Genomic DNA, 23,835 nt, shown 5'->3' on the forward strand with positions numbered 1-23,835 from the left:
AATGTCCAGTGAGATTTTAATGAGGCCGGGGAGTTAAATACCCAAGCCTATTTTCTGGGGCCTATTTTGAACTCACCCCAATACCCGCCCGCCCAGAGTTAAAACGTGGCCTTTTTTAATTGAGCCGATAAGATGACACTGAGTTGCCCCGGTTGTCACCAAGCACAAGTAAAAGGCCGGAATTTGTGGTCAGCGACAAAGCAAAGGCATTTGCCCCGAAGAAAGCAGCCCACGAACATCTTGGAATCTGTGTGGCGAGAAGTTTGCCTTTTTTGACACACAAGTGATTTCAGTGTTAAATGATGGGGAATCCCGAGAGCGTCTGTAGCCAATCACAATCCAGTATTCTCACACATTGAGAAACAGGAAGTGAAGAAGCTCCTTTTATTCTGACTTTTAAAAAATGTTCGAGAGCAAAACAAAATTTGGGGCTCTCAGGGAAAAGGTAAACCTGAAATAAATATGAACAAACTATGAAAATATCTATATTTTTTAAAGTATCTTAAAAATTTTCATTTTTATCATAATGGAGAAATTTAACACTCCACAAAATTTTTTATTATTTTTTCAGGGCTATAATGTTTGCTTAGCAGTCAATATGCTGTTAAAACCCCAGTTACACCTAATCCAACAAGGCATAACTTTTAATGGGGTATTTAACAGTGATATTACTGTAGAAAAGCCCAATGGGGGAGGGGGGCACAAGAGGGAGGGGAGCCATAATGCAGCCAGTTTCAGAGCAGTGAATGATTGGCCACAACTCCAGGATTTCCGTGTTTAGATGCGCTTATGCTAGATCCTGAAGTAGTGGTCAGCCAATGTGCGCACAGGAATTCCCACAAACAGCAATGTAATAATGAGCAGATTAACTGATTAGTGATGTTGGTTGAGAACATAAGAACATAAGAAATAGGAGCAGGAATAGGCCATTTGGCCCCTCAAGCCTGTTCCGCTATTTAATAAGATCATGGCTGATCTGATCCTGGACTCGGCTCCACTTCCCTGCCCGCTCCCCATAATCGTTTATTCCCTTATTGCTCAAAAATCTGTCTGTCTCCGCCTTAAATATATTCAATGACCCAGCCTCCACAGCTTTCTGGGACAGAGAATTCCACAGATTTACAACCTTCTGAGAAGAAATTCCTCCTCATCTCAGTTTTAAATGGGCGGCCCTTTATTCTGAGACTATGTCCCCTCATTTTAGTTGCCCCTATGAGTGGAAATATACTCTCTGCATTCACCTTGTTGAGCCCCCTCATTATCTTATATGTTTCGATAAGATCACCGTTCATTCTTCTGAACTCCAATGAATATAGGCCCAATCTACTTTCATAAGTCAACCTCCTCATCTCAGGAATTAACCTAGTGAACCTTCTCTGAACAGCCTCCAATGCAAGTATATCTTTCCTTAAATATGGAGACCAAAACTGTACGCAGTACTCTAGGTGTGGCCTCACTAATATTCTGTACAGTTGTAGCAGGACTTCTTTGCTTTTATACTCTATCCCTCTTGCAATAAAGGCCAACATTCCATTTGCATTCCTGATTACTTGCTGTACCTGCATACTAACCCCCAGGTCCTTCTGCACTGCAGCACTTTGCAATTTTTCTTCATTTAAATTATAATTTGCTCTTCTATTTATTCTGCCAAAGTGGATGACCTCACATTTTCCCACATTATACTCCATCTGCCAAAGTTTTGCTCACTCACTTAACCTGTCTATATCCCTTCGCAGATTTTTTGTGTCCTCCTCACAATTTGCTTTCCCACCCATCTTTGTATCATCAGCAAACTTGGCTACATTACACTCGGTCCCTTCATCCAAGTCATTAATATAGATTGTAAATAGTTGAGGCCCCAGCACTGATCCCTGCGGCATCCCACTAGTCACTGTTTGCCAACCGGAAAATTACCTATTTATCCCGACTCTCTGTTTTCTGTTAGTTAGCTAATCTTCTATCCATTACCCCCAACACTGTGAACTTTTATCTTGTGCAGTAATCTTTTATGTGACACCTTATCGAATGCCTTCTAGAAATCCAAATACACCACATCCACTGGTTCTCTCTTATCCATCTTGCTCGTTACTGTCATGTATCTTACATTATTATATATAACTGTATCCTAACATGCTATACATGACTGTAATAAGATATGACCTGTAATCACCAGCATACCTTACCACCAGGGGTGCACTTGCAAGATACAGGTATATAAGGACAGGTCTCAGGCAAGTGCAGCATTCCAGAGCTGTGAAATAAAGGTGCAGGTCCCGAGTGACTTTGACTTCACTATATGCCTCGTGTGAATTTGTACTGAGGGGACAGGACTTTACAGTGGCTTCGGGTTACGGGATTACAGAATCTACAGAATGGCGAACAATGGATCAGATGAAAAGTACAATGCGGGAGACAATTGGGAGGACTTTATAGAAAGGCTCCACCAAAGCTTTGTAACCAAAGACTGGTTAGGCGATGTTAAGGCAGACAAGAGAAGACCCCATCTCTTGACCAGCTGTGGCTCGAAAACATACGCTTTAATGAAGGATCTGTTGGCATCTGAGAAACTAGCAAGCAAATCGTTTGAAGAATTGAGCACACTGGTAAGAGACCACCTGAAGCCAGCGAGCAGCCTACACATGGCCAGACACAGGTTCTACAACTACAGACGCTGTGTGGGCCAGAGCATACCCAACTTTGTGGCAGAACTTCGGAGGTTGGTTAGTTTATGTGAGTTCTCCGATGAACTGAGGAGAGAAATGCTGAGAGACTTTTTCATTGAAGGAATAGGCCACGCAGGCATATTCCGAAATCTCATAGAGACCAAGAACCTGACCTTAGAGGCAGCAGCACTGGTTGCACAGACATTCTTGGTGGGGGAAGAAGAAACGAGGTTGATTTACAATGCAGGTACGACAACTAACGAAATATCGGATCAAGAAGTTCACAGCACTAAACAAGCTGCTACCCCCACACACAGACAAAACCGGGAGAACAGGCTCTCGACAGCAGGCAGAAGCCATCAAGGGCCACAGGAACGGCCGTTCACACCTCATCAACCCACAATGCGAGCAATCAACTACAAACTGAGAGAAGCTCAAGAGAGATCAGCCAGACGCAGCTCATTCTTTGGAAACACTTTGAACAATGGAACAGGTCTGTGCTGGAGGTGTGGGGGTGGGCACTCGTCAAGGGGATGTCGATTTCAGCAGGCTGTTTGTAGAAATTGTGAATATACAGAGCATTTGGCCCGCATGTGCAAAAAAACGGCAGCTCTGCTGGCATACAGATCTCGTCCGCACTCACTGACTGGGATCACCCCCGCACAACTGTTGATGAAAAGGACTTTAAAAACAAGGCTCTCATTAATCCTCCCAGACATGCATGAAATCGTTGAGGCAAAGCACCGTAAGCTGACTGAGTACGATGACAGAAATTCGAGGGGGGAGATGGAATGAGATAGGGGACAAAGTGTTTGCACTGAACTATGGCAGGGGTCCCAAATGGCTTGCAGGGACAGTAACGGGCAAGGAAGGAAACAGGCTACTGGTAGTACAAATGGACAATGGCAAAACCTGCCGGAGGCATGTAGACCAAGTCAAAAGCAGATTTACCAACAACACTGCGGAACCAAAGGCAGACTACAATGTGGAACTCGCACCACACCTGGTGGACAGACAGAGGGAACAACCTGAGGAAAGGGCAATCCCGACAGACAGCCCAGGCGAGTCAACAACAATCACACCAATCGAAACAGACAGCCCAGGCGAGATACCAGCAACCACACCCAAAGAAAAACAGACACCAATGCAAACAACTGAACCACAACTCAGACGCTCCATGCGAGAGCGTAGACCACCTGAGAGACTGAATCTATAAAGACAATAAGACCTTGGGGGAGGGTGATGTCATGTATCTTACATTATTATATATAACTGTATCCTAACATGCTATACATGACTGTAATAAGATATGACCTGTAACCACCAGCATACCTTACCACCAGGGGTGCACTTGCAAGAGACAGGTATATAAGGACAGGTCTCAGGCAAGTGCAGCATTCCAGAGCTGTGAAATAAAGGTGCAGGTCCAGAGTGACCTTGACTTCACTATATGCCTCGTGTGAATCTGTACTGAGGGGACAGGACTTTACAGTTACATCCTCAAAGAACTCCAACAAATTTGTCAAACATGATTTCCCTTTCATAAAACCATGCTGCCTCTGCTTGATTGAATTATGCTTTTCCAAATGTCCAGCTACTGCTCCCTTAGTAATGGACTCCAGCATTTTCCCAAAGACAGATGTTAGGCTAACTGGTCTATAGTTTCTTGCTTTCTGTCTGTCTCCTTTTTTAAATAGTGGCGTTATATTTTTGGTTTTCCAATCCGCTAGGACCTCCCCAGAATCCAGGGAATTTTGCTATGAAGGATAAATATTGGCCATTACTGGTTAATAACAGTAAATGAGTAAAGAGGCAGAATAATGTCTTTATTTGTTGTTAGACCAAGTGCAATCTTTCCCCAGGGCCAGTTAGAATGTTCTGGTCTTATTAGCTCAAAACAGACATGTGAAAAGTGGCAGTCGAAGAATCTTTGAGAATCTGAGTCAGGTGACAGACATCATTGGATTGTTTACTCAAGTAGTTGTTAAATTAATTCACTTGCTGCTGGAAAGTCAAATGTGTACTTTCTTATAAATAAATCCAATTTGAAAACAAATACAACTATTTTGGTAGAACAATAAATCAAGTGCCGCCTACTAGTGGGGCACTAAAACCGACAAACTAATCAAATTAACTTTACATTAGTGGTTCAAATTAAAATTTGATTGCCGGGGGTGATGATGCACTCCAGTCCCTCCGGTGCCCACCTCTCGCGGAAGACCGTGACCGTACCAGTGGACACCACGTGCTGCATCTCCAGGGGCACCCGGACTCGGATGTAACCGCAGAAGAGAGGCACGCAGTCAGGCTGAATGACACCCTCGACCGTCCGCTGCCTGCGCCAGTTAATGGCCACCTGGGCCATGCCCAGGAACAGTCTTACGAGGAGGCCTTCCGAACTGCCCGCTCCCCTCCGCACAGGGTGCCCAAAGATCAGGAGCGTGGGACTGAAGTGCAACCAGAATTTTAGGAGCAGCTCCTTCAAATATTGGAAGAAGGACTGCATCCTCACACACTCAACATACACGTGGAACACGGACTCCTCCAGACCGCAGAAATTGCAGGTGGCCCGGGAGTCCGTGAACCGACTTAAAAACCGATTGCACGGACTCCTCCAGGCCAAGTTCCCAATAAATAAAGGGAGGACTCCAGCATAGAGAGTCCTCCATTGGGGACCCCCGCCTCCTCCAGACGGCAAGATGGTACGCCATGGTGTGCCCGGATGGCAGACGAGGGTGGCAAAGTGGAGAGTGTGCAAGAGCAGCCCATACAGGAATCCCCTCCGCGCAGAACTGAAAGGCACGGAGGGGATTTCCCGGAGGAGGCTCAAGTTGTGAGGCGCCGGCTCCCACGGGAGGTTTTGGGGCTTGGCGCCGGGGACCTGTAAAAAGGGAACAGCAATAATCATGGGCGATTTTAATCTCCACATTGATTGGACAAATCAAATTGGTCTGGGTAGCCTTGAGGAAGAGTTCATGGAGTGCATAAGGGATGGGTTCCTTGAGCAGTATATAATGGAACCAACCAAGGGGCAGGCTATCTTAGATCTGGTCCTGTCTAATGAGACAGGATTAAGAAGCAATCTTCTAGAAAAGGATCCCCTTGGAATGAGTGATCATACCATGGTTGAATTTCAAATTCAGATGGAGGATGAGAAAGTTGGATTTCAAACTAGCGTACTAAGCTTAAATAAAGAAGACTACAAAGGTATGAGGGCAGATTTGGCTAAAATTGACTGGGAAAATAGATTAAAGTAGAGGACGGTTGATGAGCAGTGGTGTACATTTAAGGAGATATTTCACAACTCTCAAGAAAAATATATTCCAGTGAGGAGGAAAGGGTGTAAAAGAAAAGATAGTAATCCGTGGCTAACTAAAGAAATAAATGACGGTATCCAATTAAAAACAAGGGCATACAAAGTGGCCAAAACTAGTGGGAGGACAGAAGATTGGGAAGCTTTTTAAAAGCCAGCAAAGAATGACTAAAAAAATAATTAAGGGAAGATAGACTTTGAAAGTAAACGAGCACGAAATATAAAAACAGATACTAAGAATTTCTATAGGTATATAAAAAGGAAAAGAGTGGCTAAAGTAAATGTTGGTCCCTTAGAGGACGAAACCGGGGAATTAGTAATGGGGAACATGGAGATGGCAAAAACTCTGAACAAATATTTTGTATCAGTCTTTACGGTAGAGGACACTAACAATATTCCCAGTGGATAGTCAAGGGGCTATAGGGGGGGAGGAACTTAACACAATTACAATCACTAAGGAGATGGTACTCAGTAAGATAATGGGACTAAAGGCAGATAAATCCCCTGGACCTTGTATCCTAGGGTCTTAAGAGAAGTAACGGCAGGTATAGTGGATGGATTGGTTGTAATTTACCAAAATTCCCTGGATTCTGGGGAGGTCCCAGCAGATTGGAAAACTGCAAATGTAACGCCCCTATTTAAAAAAGGAGGCAGAAGAAAAGCTGGAAACTATAGACCAGTTAGCCTAACATCTGTGGTTGGGAAAATGTTGGAGTCCATTATTGAAGAAGCAGTAGCAGGACATTTGGAAAAACATAACTCAGTCAGGCAGAGTCAGCATGGATTTATGAAGGGGAAGTCATGTTTGACAAATTTGCTGGAATTCTTTGAGGATATAACGAACAGGGTGGTAAAAGGGAAACCAGTGGGTGTGGTGTATTTGGACTTTCAGAAAGCATTTGACGAGGTGCCACATAGAAATATAGAAACATAGAAAATAGGTGCAGGAGTAGGCCATTTGGCCCTTCAAGCATGTACCACCATTCAATAAGATCATAACTCTTTATTCATATATAGCAACTGGCGACGAAATACAGATAACGAACCCCACCACGACGATGCAGAGAACAGTGGGCATCCTGGAGAAGTTTTCGCAGGGAGATGATTGGGAAACCTTTGTGGAGTGACTTGACCAATACTTCGTGGACAACGAAGTGTAAGGAGAAGCAAATGAAGGGTGATTCTCCTCACCGTCTGCGGGGCACCAATGTATGGCCTCATGAAAAATTTGCTTGCTCCAGCGAAACCCACAGAGAGATCATACAATGATTTGTGCACACTGGTCGGGTAGCATCTGAACCTGAAGGAAAGTTTTCTGATGGCGAGGTACCGGTTCTACACCTACAAAAGGTCTGAAGGCCAGGAAGTGGCGAGTTATGTCACCGAGCTAAGACGCTTAGCAGGACATTGTGAATTTGAAGGACATTTGGAGCACATGCTCAGAGCCTTTTCCTACTTGGCATTGGCCACGAAATGATACTTTGCAAACTTTTCACTGTAGAGACCCCAACTTTGAGTAAGGCCAAAGTGATAGCTCAGGCATTCATTGCCACCAGTGACAATACTAAGCAAATCTCTCAGCACACGAGTGCTGCTTCAAGAACTGTGAACAAAGTGATGTTGTTTTCAAATCGCAACATACAGGGCAGGCCCCACATGCCTGCAGCTGCACGTCCGCAGATGTCTCAGAGTCTACCATCAAGGGTGATGAATGCAAGGCCATTAACACCTTGTTGGCGCTGCGGGGATGATCATCGTTTCCATTCATACTGCTTCAAAGGGTACGTTTGCAAGGGCTGTGCAACAATGGGACACCTCCAATGTATGTGCAGGCGAGCTGCAAAGCCTGTTAATCCTACAAACCACCATGTTGCAGAGGAGGACAAATCCACGGTGGATCACGATGAACCAGAGCCTCAGATCGAGGAGGCAGAAGTATATGAGGTGCACACATTTACCACAAAGTGTCCCCCGATAATGCTGAAGGTTGAACTAAATGGACTCCTGGTGTCAATGGAGCTGGACACGGGCGCGAGCCAGTCCATTATGAGCAAAAAAACTTTCGAAAAATTGTGGTGCAGCAAGGCCTCAAGGCCAATTTTGACTCCAATTTGCACAAAACTGAGAACTTACACAAAGGAACTGATTTCCGTAATCGGCAGTGCTACTGTAAATGTCTCCTACGATGGAGCGGTGCACAAGCTACCACTCTGAGTGGTACCGGGCGATGGTCCCACACTGCTCGGCAGGAGCTGGCTGGGAAAGATATGCTGGAACTGGGACGACGTTCGAGCACTCTCGTCTGCTGACAACACTTCGTGTGCCCAGGTCTTAAACAAGTTCCCTTCGCTGTTCGAACCAGGCATCGGGTAGTTCCAAGGAGCAAAAGTATAGATCCACCTAATTCCGGGGGCGCGACCCATCCATCACAAGGCGAGAGCATAGAAACATAGAAAATAGGTGCAGGAGTAGGCCATTCGGCCCTTCGAGCCTGCACCGCCATTCAATAAGATCATGGCTGATCATTCCCTCAGTACCTCTGTCCTGCTTTCTCTCCATACTACTTGATCTCTTTAGACTTAAGCGCCATATCTAACTCCCTCTTGAATATTTCCAATGAACTGGCATCAACAGGGAATTCCACAGGTTAACAACTCTCTGAGTGAAGAAGTTTCTCCTCATCTCAGTCCTAAATGGCCTACCCCTTATCCTACGACCATGTCCCCTGGTTCTGGACTTCCCCAACATCGGGAACATTCTTCACGCATCTAACCTGTCCAGTCCCGTCAGAATCTTATACGTTTCTATGAGATCCCCTCTCATCCTTCTAAACTCCAGTGAATAAAGGCCTAGTTGATCCAGTCTCTTCTCATATGTCAGTCCAGCCATCCCTGGAATCAGTCTGGTGAACCTTCGCTGCACTTCCTCAATAGCAAGAACGTCCTTCCTCAGATTAGGATTCCAAAACTGAATACAATATTCCAGATGAGGCCTCACCAAGGCCCTGTACAACTGCAGTAAGACCTCCTGCTCCCATACTCAAATTCCCTAGCTATGAAGGCCAACATACCATTTGCCTTCTTCACCGCCTGCTGTACCTACATGCCAACTTTCAATGATTGATGAACCATAACACCCAGGTCTCGTTGCACCTCCCCTTTTCCTAATCTGCCGCCATTCAGATAATATTCTGCTTTCATGTTTTTGCTCCAAAATGGATAAGCTCACATTTATCCACATTATACTGCCTCTGCCATGCATTTGCCCACTCACATAATCTGTCCAAGTCACCCTGCAGCCTCTCAGTGTCCTCCTCACAGCTCACACCGCCACCCAGTTTAGTGTCATCTACAAACTTGGAGATATTACACTCAATTCCTTCATCTAAATCGTTAATGGATATTGTAAAGAGCTGGGGTCCCAGCACTGAGCCCTGCTGCACTCCACTAGTCACTGCCTGCCATTCTGAAAAGGACCCGTTTATCCCGACTCTCTGCTTCCTGTCTGCCAACCAGTTCTCTATCCACGTCAGTACATTACCCCCAAACCATGTGCTTTGATTTGGCATACCAATCTCTTGTGCGGGACCTTGTCAAAAACCTTTTGAAAGTCCAAATACACCACATCCACTGTTTCTCCCTTGTCCACTCTGCTAGTTACATCCTCAAAAAATTCCAGAAGGTTCGTCAAGCATGATTTCCCTTTCATAAATCCATGCTGACTTGGACCGATCATGTCACTGCTTTCCAAATGTGCTACTATTACATCTTTAATGATTGATTCCAACATTTTACCCACTACTGATGTCAGGCTAACCAGTCTATAATTCCCTGTTTTCTCTCTCCCTCCTTTTTTAAAAAGTGGCGTTACATTAGCTACCCTCCAGTCCATAGGAACTGATCCAGAGTCGATAGACTGTTGGAAAATGATCACCAATGCATCCACTATTTCTAGGGCCACTTCCTTAAGTACTCTGGGTTGCAGACTATCAGGCCCCGGGGATTTATCGGCCTTCAATCCCATCAATTTCCCTAATTCAATATCCCGCCTAATAAGGATATCCTTCAGTTCCTCCTTCTCACTAGACCTTCAGCCCCCTAGTATTTCTGGAAGGTTATTTGTGTCTTCCTTCGTGAAGACAGAACCAAAGTATTTGTTCAATTGGTCTCCCATTTCGTTGTTCCCCATTATAAATTCACCTGAATCCGACTGCAAGGGACCTACGTTTGTCTTCACTAATCTTTTTCTCTTCACATATTTATAGAAGTTTTTGAAGTCAGTTTTTATGTTCCCTGCAAGCTTCCTCTCGTACTCTATTTCCCCCCTCTTAATTAAACCCTTAGCCCTCCTCTGTTGAATTCTAAATTTCTCCCAGTTCTCAGGTTTGTTGCTTTTTCTAGCCAATTTATATGCCTCTTCCTTGGTTTTAACATTATCCTTAATTTCCCTTGTTAGCCACGGTTGAGCCATCTTCCCCGTTTTATTTTTACTCCAGACAGGGATGTACAATTGCTGAAGTTCATCCATGTGATCTTTAAATGTTTGCCATTGTTTATCCACCATCAACCCTTTAAGTATCATTTGCCAGTCTATTCTAGCCAATTCACGCCTCATGCCATTGAAGTTACCTTTCCTTAAGTTTAGGACTCTAGTTTCCGAATTAGCTGTGTCACTCTCCATCTTAATAAAGAATTCTACCATATTAAGGTCACTCTTCCCCAAGGGGCATCGCACAACAAGATTGCTAATTAGTCCCTTCTCATTACACATCACCCAGTCTAGGATGGCCAGCTCTCTAATTGGTTCTTCGACATATTGGTCTCGAAAATCATCCCTAATACACTCCAGGAAATCCTCCTCTACCGCATTGCTACCAGTTTGGTTAGTCCAATCAATATGTATATTAAAGTCACCCATGATAACCGCTGGACCTTTATTGCACACATTCCTTATTTCTTGTTTGATGCTGTCCCCATTCTCACTACTACTGTTTGGTGGCCTGTACACAGCTCCCACCAGCGTTTTCTGCCCTTTGGTATTCCTGGGAGAAGAATCGCGGCGGGCAGCATCAGGCCCACCGATTCGAAGACGGAGGCAATCGAGAATGCACCGAGGCCACAGAACATGACAGAGCTGCGGTCGTTTCTATGACTCCTGAACTATTTTGGTAACTTCTTACCGGGTCTCAGCACACTGTTAGAACCACTGCACGCCTTACTACATAAAGGAGACGAATGGGAATGGGGCAATAGCCAAGAAAATGCCTTTGTAAAAGCTAGAAAATTGTTATGCTCAAACAAATTGCTTGTGTTGTATTATCCATGTAAGCGTTTGGTATTAGCATGTGATGCATCATCGTATGGCGTCAGGTGCGTATTGCAACAAGCTAATGATTTTGGGAAATTGCAACTGTTTGCTTATGCATCCAGGAGTCTGTCTAAGGCTGAGAGAGTCGACAGCATGATTGAAAAAGAAGCGTTAGCATGTATCTTATGGGGTAAAGAAAATACATCAATATCTGTTTGGGCTAAAATTTGAATTGGAAACTGACCATAAGCCACTGATATCCCTGTTTTCCGAGAGTAAGGGGATAAATACTAATGCATCGGCCTGCATCCTGAGATAGGTGCTCACATAGAACTGTGTCATCTGCCACAGGTCAGGCGCAGAAAACTGTGCCGATGCTCTCAGTCGGCTGCCATTGCCCACCACGGGGGTGGAAATGGTGCAGCCTGCAGATTTAGTCATGGTTATGAAAGCATTTGAGAGTGAGTAATCACCCATCGCAGCCTGACAGATTAGAACCTGGACGAGCCACGACCCCTTATTGTCCCTAGTTAAAAACTGTGTGCTTCCCGGGAGCTGGTCCAGTGTCTCAGTGGAAATGCAGGAAGCGATAAAGCCGTTCCAGCGGCGCAAAGATGAAAAACGTTAGTGGGAGTTGTGTACAGACCTCCAAACAGTAGTAGTGATGTTGGGGAGGGCATCAAACAGGAAATTAGGGGTGAATGAAATAAAGGTGCAGCAGTTATAATGAGTGACTTTAATATACACATAGATTGGGCTAACTAAACTGGAAGCAATACGGTGGAGGAGGATTTCCTGGAGTGCATAAGGGATGGTTTTCTAGACCAATATGTCAAGGAACCAACTAGGGGGGAGGCCATCTTAGACTGGGTGTTGTGTAATGAGAGAGGATTAATTAGCAATCTCGTTGTGCGAGGCCCCTTGGGGAAGAGTGACCATAATATGGTGGAATTCTACATTAGGATGGAGAATGAAACAGTTAATTCAGAGACCATGGTCCAGAACTTTAAGAAGGGTAACTTTGAAGGTATGAGGCGTGAATTGGCTAGGATAGATTGGCGAATGATACTTAAGGGGGTGACTGTGGATGGGCAATGGCAGACATTTAGAGACCGCATGGGTGAACTACAACAATTGTACATTCCTGTCTGGCGTAAAAATTAAAAAGGGAAGGTGGCTCAACTGTGGCTATCAAGGGAAATCAGGGATAGTATTAAAGCCAAGGAAGAGGCATACAATTTGGCCAGAAATAGCAGCGAACCCGGAGACTAGGAGAAATTTAGAACTCAGCAGAGGAGGACAAAGGGTTTGATTAGGGCAGGGAAAATGGAGTACGAGAAGAAGCTTGCAGGGAACATTAAGACGGATTGCAAAAGTTTCTATAGATATGTAAAGAGAAAAAGGTTAGTAAAGACAAACGTAGGTCCCCTGCAGTCAGAATCAGGGGAAGTCATAACGGGGAACAAAGAAATGGCAGACCAACTGAACAAGTACTTTGGTTCGGTATTCACTAAGGAGGACACAAACAACTTTCCAGATATAAAAGGGGTCAGAGGGTCTAGTAAGGAGGAGGAACTGAGGATAATCCTTATTAGTCGGGAAACTGTGTTGGGGAAATTGATGGGATTGAAGGCCGATAAATCCCCAGGGCCTGATGGACTGCATCCCAGAGTATTTAAGGAGGTGGCCTTGGAAATAGCGGATGCATTGACAGTCATTTTCCAACATTCCATTGACTCTGGATCAGTTCCTATGGAGTGGAGGGTAGCCAATGTAACCCCACTTTTTAAAAAAGGAGGGAGAGAGAAAACAGGGAATTATAGACCGGTCAGCCTGACCTCAGTAGTGAGTAAAATGATGGAATCAATTATTAAGGATGTCATAGCAGCACATTTGGAAAGAGGTGACATGATAGGTCCAAGTCAGCATGGATTTGTGAAAGGGAAATCACGCTTGACAAATCTTCTGGAATTTTTTGAGGATGTTTCCAGTAGAGTGGACAAGGGAGAACCAGTTGATGTGGTATATTTGGACTTTCAGAAGGCTTTCGACAAGGTCCCACACAAGAGATTAATGTGCAAAGTTAAAGCACATGGGATTGGGGGTAGTGTGCTGACATGGATTGAGAACTGGTTGTCAGACAGGAAGCAAAGAGTAGGAGTAAATGGGGACTTTTCAGAATGGCAGGCAGTGACTAGTGGGGTACCGCAAGGTTCTGTGCTGGGGCCCCAGCTGTTTACACTGTACATTAATGATTTAGACGAGGGGATTAAATGTAGTATCTCTAAATTTGCGAATGACACTAAGTTGGGTGGCAGTGTGAGCTGCGAGGAGGATGCTATGAGGCTGCAGAGTGACTTGGATAGGTTAGGTGAGTGGGCAAATGCATGGCAGATGAAGTATAATGTGGATAAATGTGAGGTTATCCACTTTGGTGGTAAGAACAGAGAGACAGACTATTATCTGAATGGTGATAGATTAGGAAATGGGGAGATGCAACGAGACCTGGGTGTCATGGTACATCAGTCATTGAAGGTTGGCATGCAGGTACAGCAGGCGGTTAAGAAAGCAAATGGCATGTTGGCCTTCATAGTGAGGGGATTTGAGTACAGGGGCAGGGAGCTGTTGCTACAGTTGTACAGGGCCTTGGTGAGGCCACACCTGGAGTATTGTGTACAGTTTTGGTCTCCTAACTTGAGGAAGGACATTCTTGCTATTGAGGGAGTGCAGCGAAGGTTCACCAGACTGATTCCCGGGATGGCGGGACTGACCTATCAAGAAAGACTGGATCAACTGGGCTTGTATTCACTGGAGTTCAGAAGAATGAGAGGGGACCTCATAGAAACGTTTAAAATGCTGATGGGTTCAGACAGGTTAGATGCAGGAAGAATGTTCCCAATGTTGGGGAAGTCCAGAACCAGGGGTCACAGTCTCAGGATAAGGGGTAAGCCATTTAGGACCGAGATGAGGAGAAACTTCTTCACCCAGAGAGTGGTGAACCTGTGGAATTCTCTACCACAGAAAGTTGTTGAGGCCAATTCACTAAATATATTCAAAAAGGAGTTAGATGAAGTCCTTACTACTAGGGGGATCAAGGGGTATGGTGAGAAAGCAGGAATGGGGTACTGAAGTTGCATGTTCAGCCATGAACTCATTGAATGGCGGTGCAGGCTAGAAGGGCCGAATGGCCTACTCCTGCACCTATTTTCTATGTTTCTATGTTTCTAAATGTCTATACAGGCAGACTGCCTTCTGTGGGGAAATCGGGTAGTGGTTCCCAAGAAGGGCAGAGACATCTTCATCAGTGACCTCCACAGTAGCCACCCAGGCATCGTAATGATGAAAGCGCTTGCCAGATCCCACGTGTGGTGGCCTGGTATCGATGTGGACTTAAGAGTCCTGCGTGCATAGATGTAACACATGCTCGCAGTTAAGTAATGCACCCAGGGAGGCGCCACTAAGTTTATGGTCTTGGCCCTCCAAACCATGGTCTAGGGTCCATGTTGACTATGCAGGCCCGTTCTTGGGTAAAATGTTCCTTGTGGTTGTAGATGCGTACTCCAAATGGATTAAATATGAGATAATGTCGGCAAGCACATCCACTGCCACCACTGAAAGCTTGCGGGCCATGTTTGCCACGCACTGACTACCCGATGTCCTTGTGAGCGACAACGGGCCATGTTTTACCAGTGCCGTGTTCAAAGAATTCATGACCCGCAACGGGATCAAACATGTCACATCTGCCCCGTTCAAACCAGCATCCAATGGTCAGGCAGAAAGAGCAGTACAAACTATCAAGCAGGGCTTGAAGAGGGTAACTGAAGGCTCACTGCAGACTCGCCTATCCCGAGTCCTGCTTAGTTATCGCATGAGACCCCACTCGCTCACTGGGATTCCACCTGGTGAACTGCTCATGAAAAGCGCACTTAAGACAAGGCTCTCGTTAGTTCACCCCGATCTACATGAACAGGTAGAGAGCAGGCGGCTTCAACAAAGTATATACCCTGATAGCGCAAATGTGTCACGCAAAATTGAAATCAATGATCCTGTATTTGTGCTGAATTATGGACAAGGTCCCAAGTGGCTTCCTGGCACTGTTGTGGCCAAAGAGGGGAGCAGGATGTTTCGGGTCAAACTTTCAAATGGACTAATTGACCGGAAACACTTGGACCAAATCAAACTCAGATTCACAGACTATCCTGAACAACCCACTTTGGACCCTACCTTCTTTGACCCCCCAACATACATGCCAGTGGAAACCGACACCGCGGTTGGCCACGAAACAGAACCCATCATCCGCAGCAGCCCAGCAGGACTCACCACACCAGGCAGCCCAGCAAGGTCAGCTGCACAGCAGCCCAGTGTGGGCCCAACAGACGGTTCACCAATACCAGCATCTGCACCAAGATGATAAACCAGATCATCTCACCTTGTAGTTACACTGTTGACTTTGGAGGGGGGGGAGGTGTTGTTATATATGTATATATGTAAACTTGTATAAACTTTGTACAGCCACCAGAGGGCTCATCCCCTGGAGTCCCAAGGAATCCCATAACCCCTTGGGAGCACAGGTACTTAAAGAGACCTCAGGCTGGAGAGACGCTCTGGAGACCTGCAATAAAAGACTACGGTCACACTTTACTTTGAGCTCACAGTATCCAGTCAGACTCTTTATTCATAAATAACAAGTTGGGCGATGGATTGTCAGAAAATCCGAATGTTCTGAAGCATTGGGCCAATTCTGTGTCTGACCACGAGCGGCCATCATGGGATGTTTGAGTCCATTGATTTTTAACAGCAATGATCACCTCCCACAGCTGGACTCTGTTCACTGCCCAGCCTCCCCTCCCCATCACAGACCCCGAGGTCGGGCTACTGCTCATCCGCAGACTTGTGTTTACAAACACCAGAACTGGGGACAAAGTCCCCAGACCAGCTTTTTCCAAATACCAGAACTGTGGCCAATTCGCTTAAAACCCAAAGGCAATTATTCCAAACCTCCCTGCATTCCTCAGAAGGAACGGACAGTACAAAGGAGCCGCGGTTTACCTCTTTCCGGAGATTGGGATTTCCCATTTTCGCTTGTTATTGTAGTAAAGCGGAATGAGTGAAAGCGTTTAGAACATGGGCATCAAAAGCCCTTTGTTGGCCGGTTGGAAGCGAATGTTTCACTTTTTTTTTTGCATTAAGCTTGTGAGTGAATAGAATGGGAGCACACGTTTATTATCGCACACGAGTCAAGAAATAAGCCTTGTCCGGGGTAAGCACGGGTTGAACGGTCCGGTGAAGGGCCAGACTGTGTCGATGTGCATGTGCTAGGTTGGGTGCCGCGGGGAGGGTGGCTTTCCTTCCGCCTTTGATATTCTGGGCGAGCGCAATGTCTCCTCGCGAGAAAGCCCATGATGCTGATGGATGTGGTCATGTTATTCCACAGGCGTTGGGGGGGGGGGTGAAGAGAAGCCGGCGCCAGGCAGCGCCATCAGGAAAAGAACCGAGCACAGAGTGCCGCTCGCCCGGGCTGTCTGCTCCCGTTCCCGGCCCGGGCTCCTCGCTGCTGCCGGATGGAGTGTGACCGAACCCCGTCGGCGCAGCCTGTCGGTAAGTGTCTTTGTGCGGGGTGAAGGGCGAGCTGAGACCGCCAGCCTGACGGGGTGTGTGTGGTGGATGGGATCAGACCGTCGGAAATGGTGATGCTTTTGGCCATTTGTCACAAAGCGTCTGAATTGCAGCCGACAAGGCGGCAGCAACCCCTCCGGCCAGACTGCAGCCCCTCGCCCGGCGCTCTGGGCCCCGCAGCCGCCGCGAATGCAGCGTTTGATACTTTCCAAACACCATTAAAATATAAACTGACGGACAGAACAAAAAGTCGGGCACGAAATGTGGAAAGATCGTCCGATGCCTGCCTGCCTTCCTTTCATTCTCTCGCCCTCCCCCTATTGGAGGAAGGCTGTGTGGCTGGTAAATGATCATGGATTTACAAAACCGTTTGGGAGAAACTTCATTGCGATTTATTAAGAAACCGTCGCAATCTGATTAATGTGGGGGGAACGGGGATTCACGGCTGAGTGCCGGCGCAGTACCTGTTTCTGTCTCCGGGACTTGCCGGCTGCAACTCCCCGCAGTATCTGGTACAGCCCCTCTCCCGGCTCAGGACCCCGGTTCACACTGCAGCTCTTTCCCTTCCTCCTTCCCCATTCTCACTGACGGCATATCCCAACCCGACTCTTAATCAGCCTGGTGGGCATGTATTTATTTGTTCATGGTCTGCACCCCACCCCACCCCCACCTCCACCTGATATTTGCTACACCAAAGTTGTGAATTATAACTTTTATTGCTGATTTTTTTTTTGCAGTGAAATTGTTGAATTTTTAGAGTGTAATCTTGAAGTGCAGACTTATTCCAGAAGGCTGTGGAGTAAAACACCTAGGATACAATATTAGTTTGAAGAGGAATAATTTTGGAATCAATGCGGAATGAAGGGTTGGGCGTTCCTGAAAAAGTAGCGATAAATAAAAAGTGGTACACTGTCAGTAGAAAGCTCCAAAAGACCTTTGCAGTGGTTAAGTTAGTCCAGAATGGTCAGGTATGGTGTTCTGGTTCCGAAAGATAAATCTAGTATCTACTATGTTTAATTGCTGGCAGTCTGCATTCATCTACAAAGGGCAATAAAACAAATCCAGTCCCTATGTGCAAAGATTTTGACCAGCAAAACTTATAAAACGCATGTTATCTCTCTCATACCAGCAGACATATGTTAAATCCTGGGTGATATATTTTTTTGATGTCAAACACTAAAAGTAACTCATGCTGAAGAGCCTTCAACCCAAGACACTGAAATATTTATGCAAATAAACTTTGTTTAGAGGGTGAGACAAAGGTGGGAAAATGTGGATGAGAAAAAGATATTTTGAGGGACGCAGACTTGAATGTTTATGGCAGCAACTGCTTCAGCCATTCATCACTAAGTCTGGCTGGACCACAAAAAGCATATCGAGTCCTGCTCTTCCAAAACTACTCACTTTTCAGGATAATCATGGAATGTAAAGAGGCTTCTCTTCTCCACTACAAACTGAAGTCTTAAAAGCCTCTTAATTGCCTGCTCCAGCCTCATCTCCAAGTGCAAGGAGCTCATCGACGTCTTTAGCACTAAGATTGGGACCATCAGTTCATCTGCCTCTGCCTCTTCCCTCCCTTCCCCTAACCCATGAGGCCAAACTTGACCCATGTTTTTTGCCCTCGCCCTGAACTTGCATCTTTCTCTCTCTCTCCTTTCCTCTCCTATCTCCTCTCCTGCCCTATCTGAGGCCCATCTTCTGTTCCCTCAAAACTATTCCCACCAAACTGCTGACCATTCAACTTTTCTTCCTGGTTCCCATGTTAGCTGATATAGTTAACCGTCCCACTCCTCAAGTACTGTCCCCCTCCCCTTCAAATCTGCCATCATCTCCTTCCTCCTCAAAAAATCTGCCTTTGACCCCATCTGTCCTTGCAAACTCCAACCTCCCTTTCCTCAAGTCTTGAACATGTTGCCTCCCAAATCCATGCCAATCTTTCCCATAACTCCATGTTTGAACCACTCCAATCAGGTTTCCGCACAAACAGCATTCCCTTGCTATCAAGTCGATCCCTCACCCTGGCCACAACTCTGAGGTTGAACCAGACAGTTTGCATTCTTGATGTCCTATTTGACCCTGAGCTGAGCTTCTGATCCCATATCCTCTCCATCACCAAGACCGTCTACTTCCACCTCCTGTAATATCGCCCGTTTCCGCCCTGCCTCAGCTCATCTGCTGTTGAAACCTTTTCCCAGGACTTTTGTTACCTTTAGACTCGACTAGCCTATGCTCTGCTCGCCAGCCTTCAACCTTACACCTTCCATAAACTTGAGCTCATCAAAACTCTGCTGCCCATGTTCCATTCACCATCACCCCTGTGCTCGCTGACTTACATTGGTCATGGTTTGGCAACAACTCGATTTTAAAACTCTCATCCTTGCTTCCATCTACCTCCATGACCTTTCTCCTCCCTATCTATGTAACCTCCTACAGCCCTTTAAGATCTCTTCACTCCTCCAATTCTGGCCTCTTGCATAACCCTGATTTTCATTGCTCCACCATTGGTGGCCATGCCTTCAGTTGCCTCGGCTCTTGGCTCTGGAATCCCTTCCCCCATAACTTCTCTGCCACTCTACCTCTGTACCTCTCCTCCTTTTAAGATGCTCCTTCAAACCTGCCTCTTTGACCAAGCTTTTGATCACATGTCCTAGTACCTCATGTGGCTCAGTGTCAAATTTAGTTTGATAATGCTCCTGTGAAGTGCCTTGGGAAGTTTTACTATGTTAAAGATGCTATATAAATGCAAGTTGTTATTGAGGTGGTGTGAAAGAAAAGGTACAAAAAAGTGAGAGATGAAGGTTTTTCATGTGTGTGCACGCATAAGAGAGAAATAAAGTACAAAGATTACCGAGCATGTTCAAAAGTGCACAATGCTAGGGCCAGGTACCCCTTCTTAAAGTACACTTTAATTACTGATATTTAGCACTGCACTGAGTAGTTCTACTCCTACAAAATGAGTTAATGAACATTAGCAATTTTTTTTCTTGTTAAGGACTTATTAACTTCATTAATGATGAAGTTCTAATCCATTCCATAATTGCAAAATCAGATCAAACAGTGAATATTTTATTTCACATCACACTTGGCATTAGTGAGTTTATCAAAAGGAAATTATTGAAGTACTTTGCACAGGAGTGAATGAAGTGAATAGTACATAGGGTTTTCTGCCTAAGAACATGTGTGTAGTGACCATCAATGGATATATTGCAATGGAGCAGGAGGAGGAAGAGAAGACAACCCAAGGACAAAGACGGCATAGGAAGCATAACTGACTTGCAGCTGTTACCACCCTGGCAGTTAATGACCAACAGTCGGTTGTTGGGGCATGATGGAGAAACAGTGATTGAGAATGCTTGGCTCGCCAGGGAAATTGTGAACTTGTGCCAACTGGACCACAAAGACCTGTAGTACCAGTATGAGGTCACCATTCCTTTCAATTCTTATGTTACAAGACCTTCCATGCAAGATCAAAGGAGTCAGTGCTTGGGCCTCAGCCATTTACAATCTATAGTAATGACTTTGGTGAAGGGACCGAGTGCAATGTATCCAAGTTTGCTGACCATACAATGCTGGGAAAGTAAGCTGTGAGGAGAACACAGAGCCTACAAAGTGATATAGACAGGTTAAGTGAGTGGGCAATAAGGTGGCAGATGGAGTATAATGTGGGAAAATGTGAGGTTATTCACTTTGGTAGGAAGAATAGGAAAACAAAATACTTTTAAATGGTGAGAAACTATTAAATGTTGGTGTTCAGCGAGATTTAGGTGTCTTAAGTACAAGAAACACGGAGTTAGCATGCAAGTACAGCAAGCAATTAGGAAGACAAATGGCATGTTGGCCTTTATTGTTAGAGGGTAGAGTACAAAAGTAAGTAAGTCTTGCTACAATTGTCCAGAGCTGTGATGAGATTACATCTGGAGTACTGTGCACAGTTTTGGTTGTCTTATCTGAGAAAGGATATACTTGCCTTAGTGGGAGTGCAACGAAGGTTCACTAGATTGATTCCTGGGATGAGGGGGTTGTCCGATAAGGAGAGATTGAGTAGATTGGGCCTATACTCTGGCAGTTTAGAAGAATGAGAGGTGACCTCATTGAAACATAGAATAATCTGAGAGGGATTGACAGAAAAGATACTGCAAGGTTATTTCCCATGGCTGGAGAGTCTAGAACTAGGGGGCATCGTCTCAGGATAAGTTGTTGGCCTTTTAAGACTGAGCTGAGGAGGAATTTCTTCACTCAAATGGTTGTGAATCTTTGGAATTCTCTGTCACAAAGGGCTGTGGATGCTTAGTCGTTGAGTATATTCAAGACTGAGATAAATATATTTTTGGACTCGAGGAATCAAGGAATATGGCAGGAAAGTGGAATCGAGTTCAAAGATCAGCCATGATATTGAATGGTGGAGCAGGCTCGAGGAGCCGTATGACCTACTCCTGCTCCTAATTCTTATGTTCTTATGTTCTAACCACAGTGAGATATATTTTCCTGTGTGCTAATTTGTATTGAAAATGTAGATCCAGGATATTTGGGGTACCGTGAACAGTCTGGTCTACATATTACAAAAAGGATATACAGAAGAAATATGCAGACAAATTGGGGAAATGAGTAAAAAACATAGAATAATAATCGAGGGAGATTTCAACTACCCTGATATTAATTGGACAGAAGAGATAGCTAAAGGGGATAAGGGAGTGGAGTTCCTACAATTTCTAAACCAATATGTAAAAAAAAAGACAATAAGGGAGGATTTGCTATTGGATTTAGTAAGGGGAATGAACCAAAGCAGATAAGAGTAGTAAAAGTTGGGGAACATCTAGGCAATGGTGACCATAATATAACACTAAGATGATAATTGAGAAGGACATAAGTATGATGAAAACCAGGGTAATAGATAGGAGAAGGGCTGAGAATAGAACTTGGGGAAATAAAATGGGCAACAATATTGGCAAAAACCAATGAAGAGCAGCAATGGGAACCATTTAAAACTGTGTTCAACAGAGTGCAGGAACAATATATTCTGCTAAAAGGAAAGAACAAACTAAATACTAATGAGACTGCATGGATGAATAAAGCCTTGAGGAAAGAGGCATACATTAAGTACATAGACAGCAGGAGAGTGCATGATAAGGGAGAATACAAAAAGATTAGGAGAGAAGTCAAAAAAACAATTAGGAATGCAAATAAATTAAAATTAAATTATCAAGGAACATAAAACAAAATAGTAAAATATTTTACAGGCACATCAATGAAGGAGCGACGGAAGGTTGGGATGGGAATAGGGCCATTACGAGATAGACAGGATAATACCACAGGTAACGATAGAGAGATGGCAGAAATATTAAATTATTTTGCTTCATTATTTACCAGGGAGATAGAGCAGAATGGATAGCTAGCTGGCTTCAAGACAGAAAGAAGAGTAGGGGTAACAGGGTTCACAGTGGCAGAAGGTGGGTAGTGGTGTTCCACATGGATCAGTGCTGGGACCACTGTTGTTCACAATTTATATTAACAATTTAGACTTCAAAAACGCATTTTCTAAATTTGCGGATGATACCGAATGGACATGACATTGGATGATGAGATAAGTACATTTAAAATTAAAAAAGCGATAAATTAAATAAACTCATCAAACTCAAAGAGGATAAAACGCCTGGTCCAAATGGATTGCATCCATGCATTTTAAAAGAATCTAGGGAAGAGATAGCAGAGGCCTTACTGCACATATTTAATAATTCATTAGAAAAAGGTGTAGTGCCAGAGGACTGGCAGATAGCTAAAGTAATACCTATATTTAAGAAGGGGGATAGAACATGTCCAGGGAATTATAGACCAATCAGCTTAACATCGGTGGTAGGAAAAATAATGGAATCCATACTAAAGGAGAAAATAGAAGAACATCTAGAAATCAAAAATATAATAATGAATAGTCAGCATGGATTTCAAAAGGGAAAGTCTTGCTTGACCAACCTCATTGAATTTTTTGAAGAGGTAACAGAGAGCGTAGACAATGGTAATGCAGTTGATGTAATTTATCTAGATCTTCAAAAGGCCTTCGATAAGGTACCCCATAATAGACTGATGAACAAGGTCAGAGAATGCAGAGTTACAGGACAAGTAGCAGAATGGATAGCTAGCTGGCTTCAAGACAGAAAGCAGAGAGTAGGGGTAAAAGGTACCTATTCACAGTGGCAGAAGGTGGGTTGTGGTGTTCCACATGGATCCGTGCTGGGACCACTGTTGTTCACAATTTATAGTAACAATTTAGACTTCAAAAACACATTTTAAATTTGCGGATGATACCAAATTGGGGGCAATAGTCAATACTGAGGAGGACTGCAACAAATTAGAGGAGAACATTAATAAACTTGCAGAATTTGCATATCATTGGCAAATGAAGTTTAGCACAGATACATGTGAGGTATTACATTTTGGTAGGAAGAATAGGGAGGTCGCTTATTACTTGGAGGGTGAGAGTCTGGGTGAGAGTCTAGGTGAGGTAGAGGAACAAAGGCATCTCTGAGTACAAATACACAAATTGCTAAAAGTTGCAACACCGGTTAGCAAGGCCATAAAAGCAAACCACGCAGTAGGGTTTATTTCTAGAAGTATAGAAATGAAAAGTAGGGAAGCTCTGCTAAACCTGTATCGAACCTTGCACATACCACACTTGGAGTACTGCGTACCTTCTGGGTGCCACATTATAAAAAGCTTATGGTCTACAGGGCTATAGTGATGCCTGCCCTCCTATACAGTAGACATCTCAAATCGCTGGAGAAATACCACCAACGCTGTCTCCGCAAGATCCTGTAAATCCCCTGGGAGGATAGATGCACCAACGTCGGTGTTCTTGATCAGGCCAATATCCCCCCACATTGAAGCACTGACCACACCCGACCAGCTCTGTTGGGTGGGCCACATCGTCCGCATGCCCGACAC

At 44.8% G+C, this 23,835-nt stretch overlaps 1 protein-coding gene and 1 long non-coding RNA gene across 6 annotated transcripts in view; one reads left to right on the forward strand and one right to left on the reverse strand.

Annotated features, from left to right (window-relative positions):
* Positions 1-17,463, reverse strand: part of LOC139276251 (uncharacterized) — a 97,055-nt gene extending 79,592 nt beyond the window's left edge. For 3 of the 4 annotated variants that reach the window (XR_011595879.1, XR_011595880.1, XR_011595877.1), the window contains exon 1: positions 17,364-17,463. This is a non-coding gene — a long non-coding RNA (uncharacterized lncRNA). Of the gene's footprint in view, positions 1-16,332; positions 16,626-17,363 lie in introns of those variants that run through there. The other variant, XR_011595878.1, reaches the window with a different exon arrangement.
* Positions 16,731-23,835, forward strand: part of LOC139276247 (uncharacterized) — a 144,977-nt gene continuing 137,872 nt past the window's right edge. For both annotated transcript variants that reach the window (XM_070893956.1, XM_070893953.1), the window contains exon 1: positions 16,731-16,881. In XM_070893956.1, coding sequence (XP_070750057.1) covers positions 16,845-16,881 — 37 coding nt within the window. In that variant the 5' untranslated portion in view covers positions 16,731-16,844. The remainder of the gene's footprint in view (positions 16,882-23,835) is intronic.

The sequence above is a fragment of the Pristiophorus japonicus genome, chromosome 11, assembly GCF_044704955.1.
Source record: "Pristiophorus japonicus isolate sPriJap1 chromosome 11, sPriJap1.hap1, whole genome shotgun sequence".
In the NCBI taxonomy this organism is placed as follows: Eukaryota; Metazoa; Chordata; class Chondrichthyes; family Pristiophoridae; genus Pristiophorus; species Pristiophorus japonicus.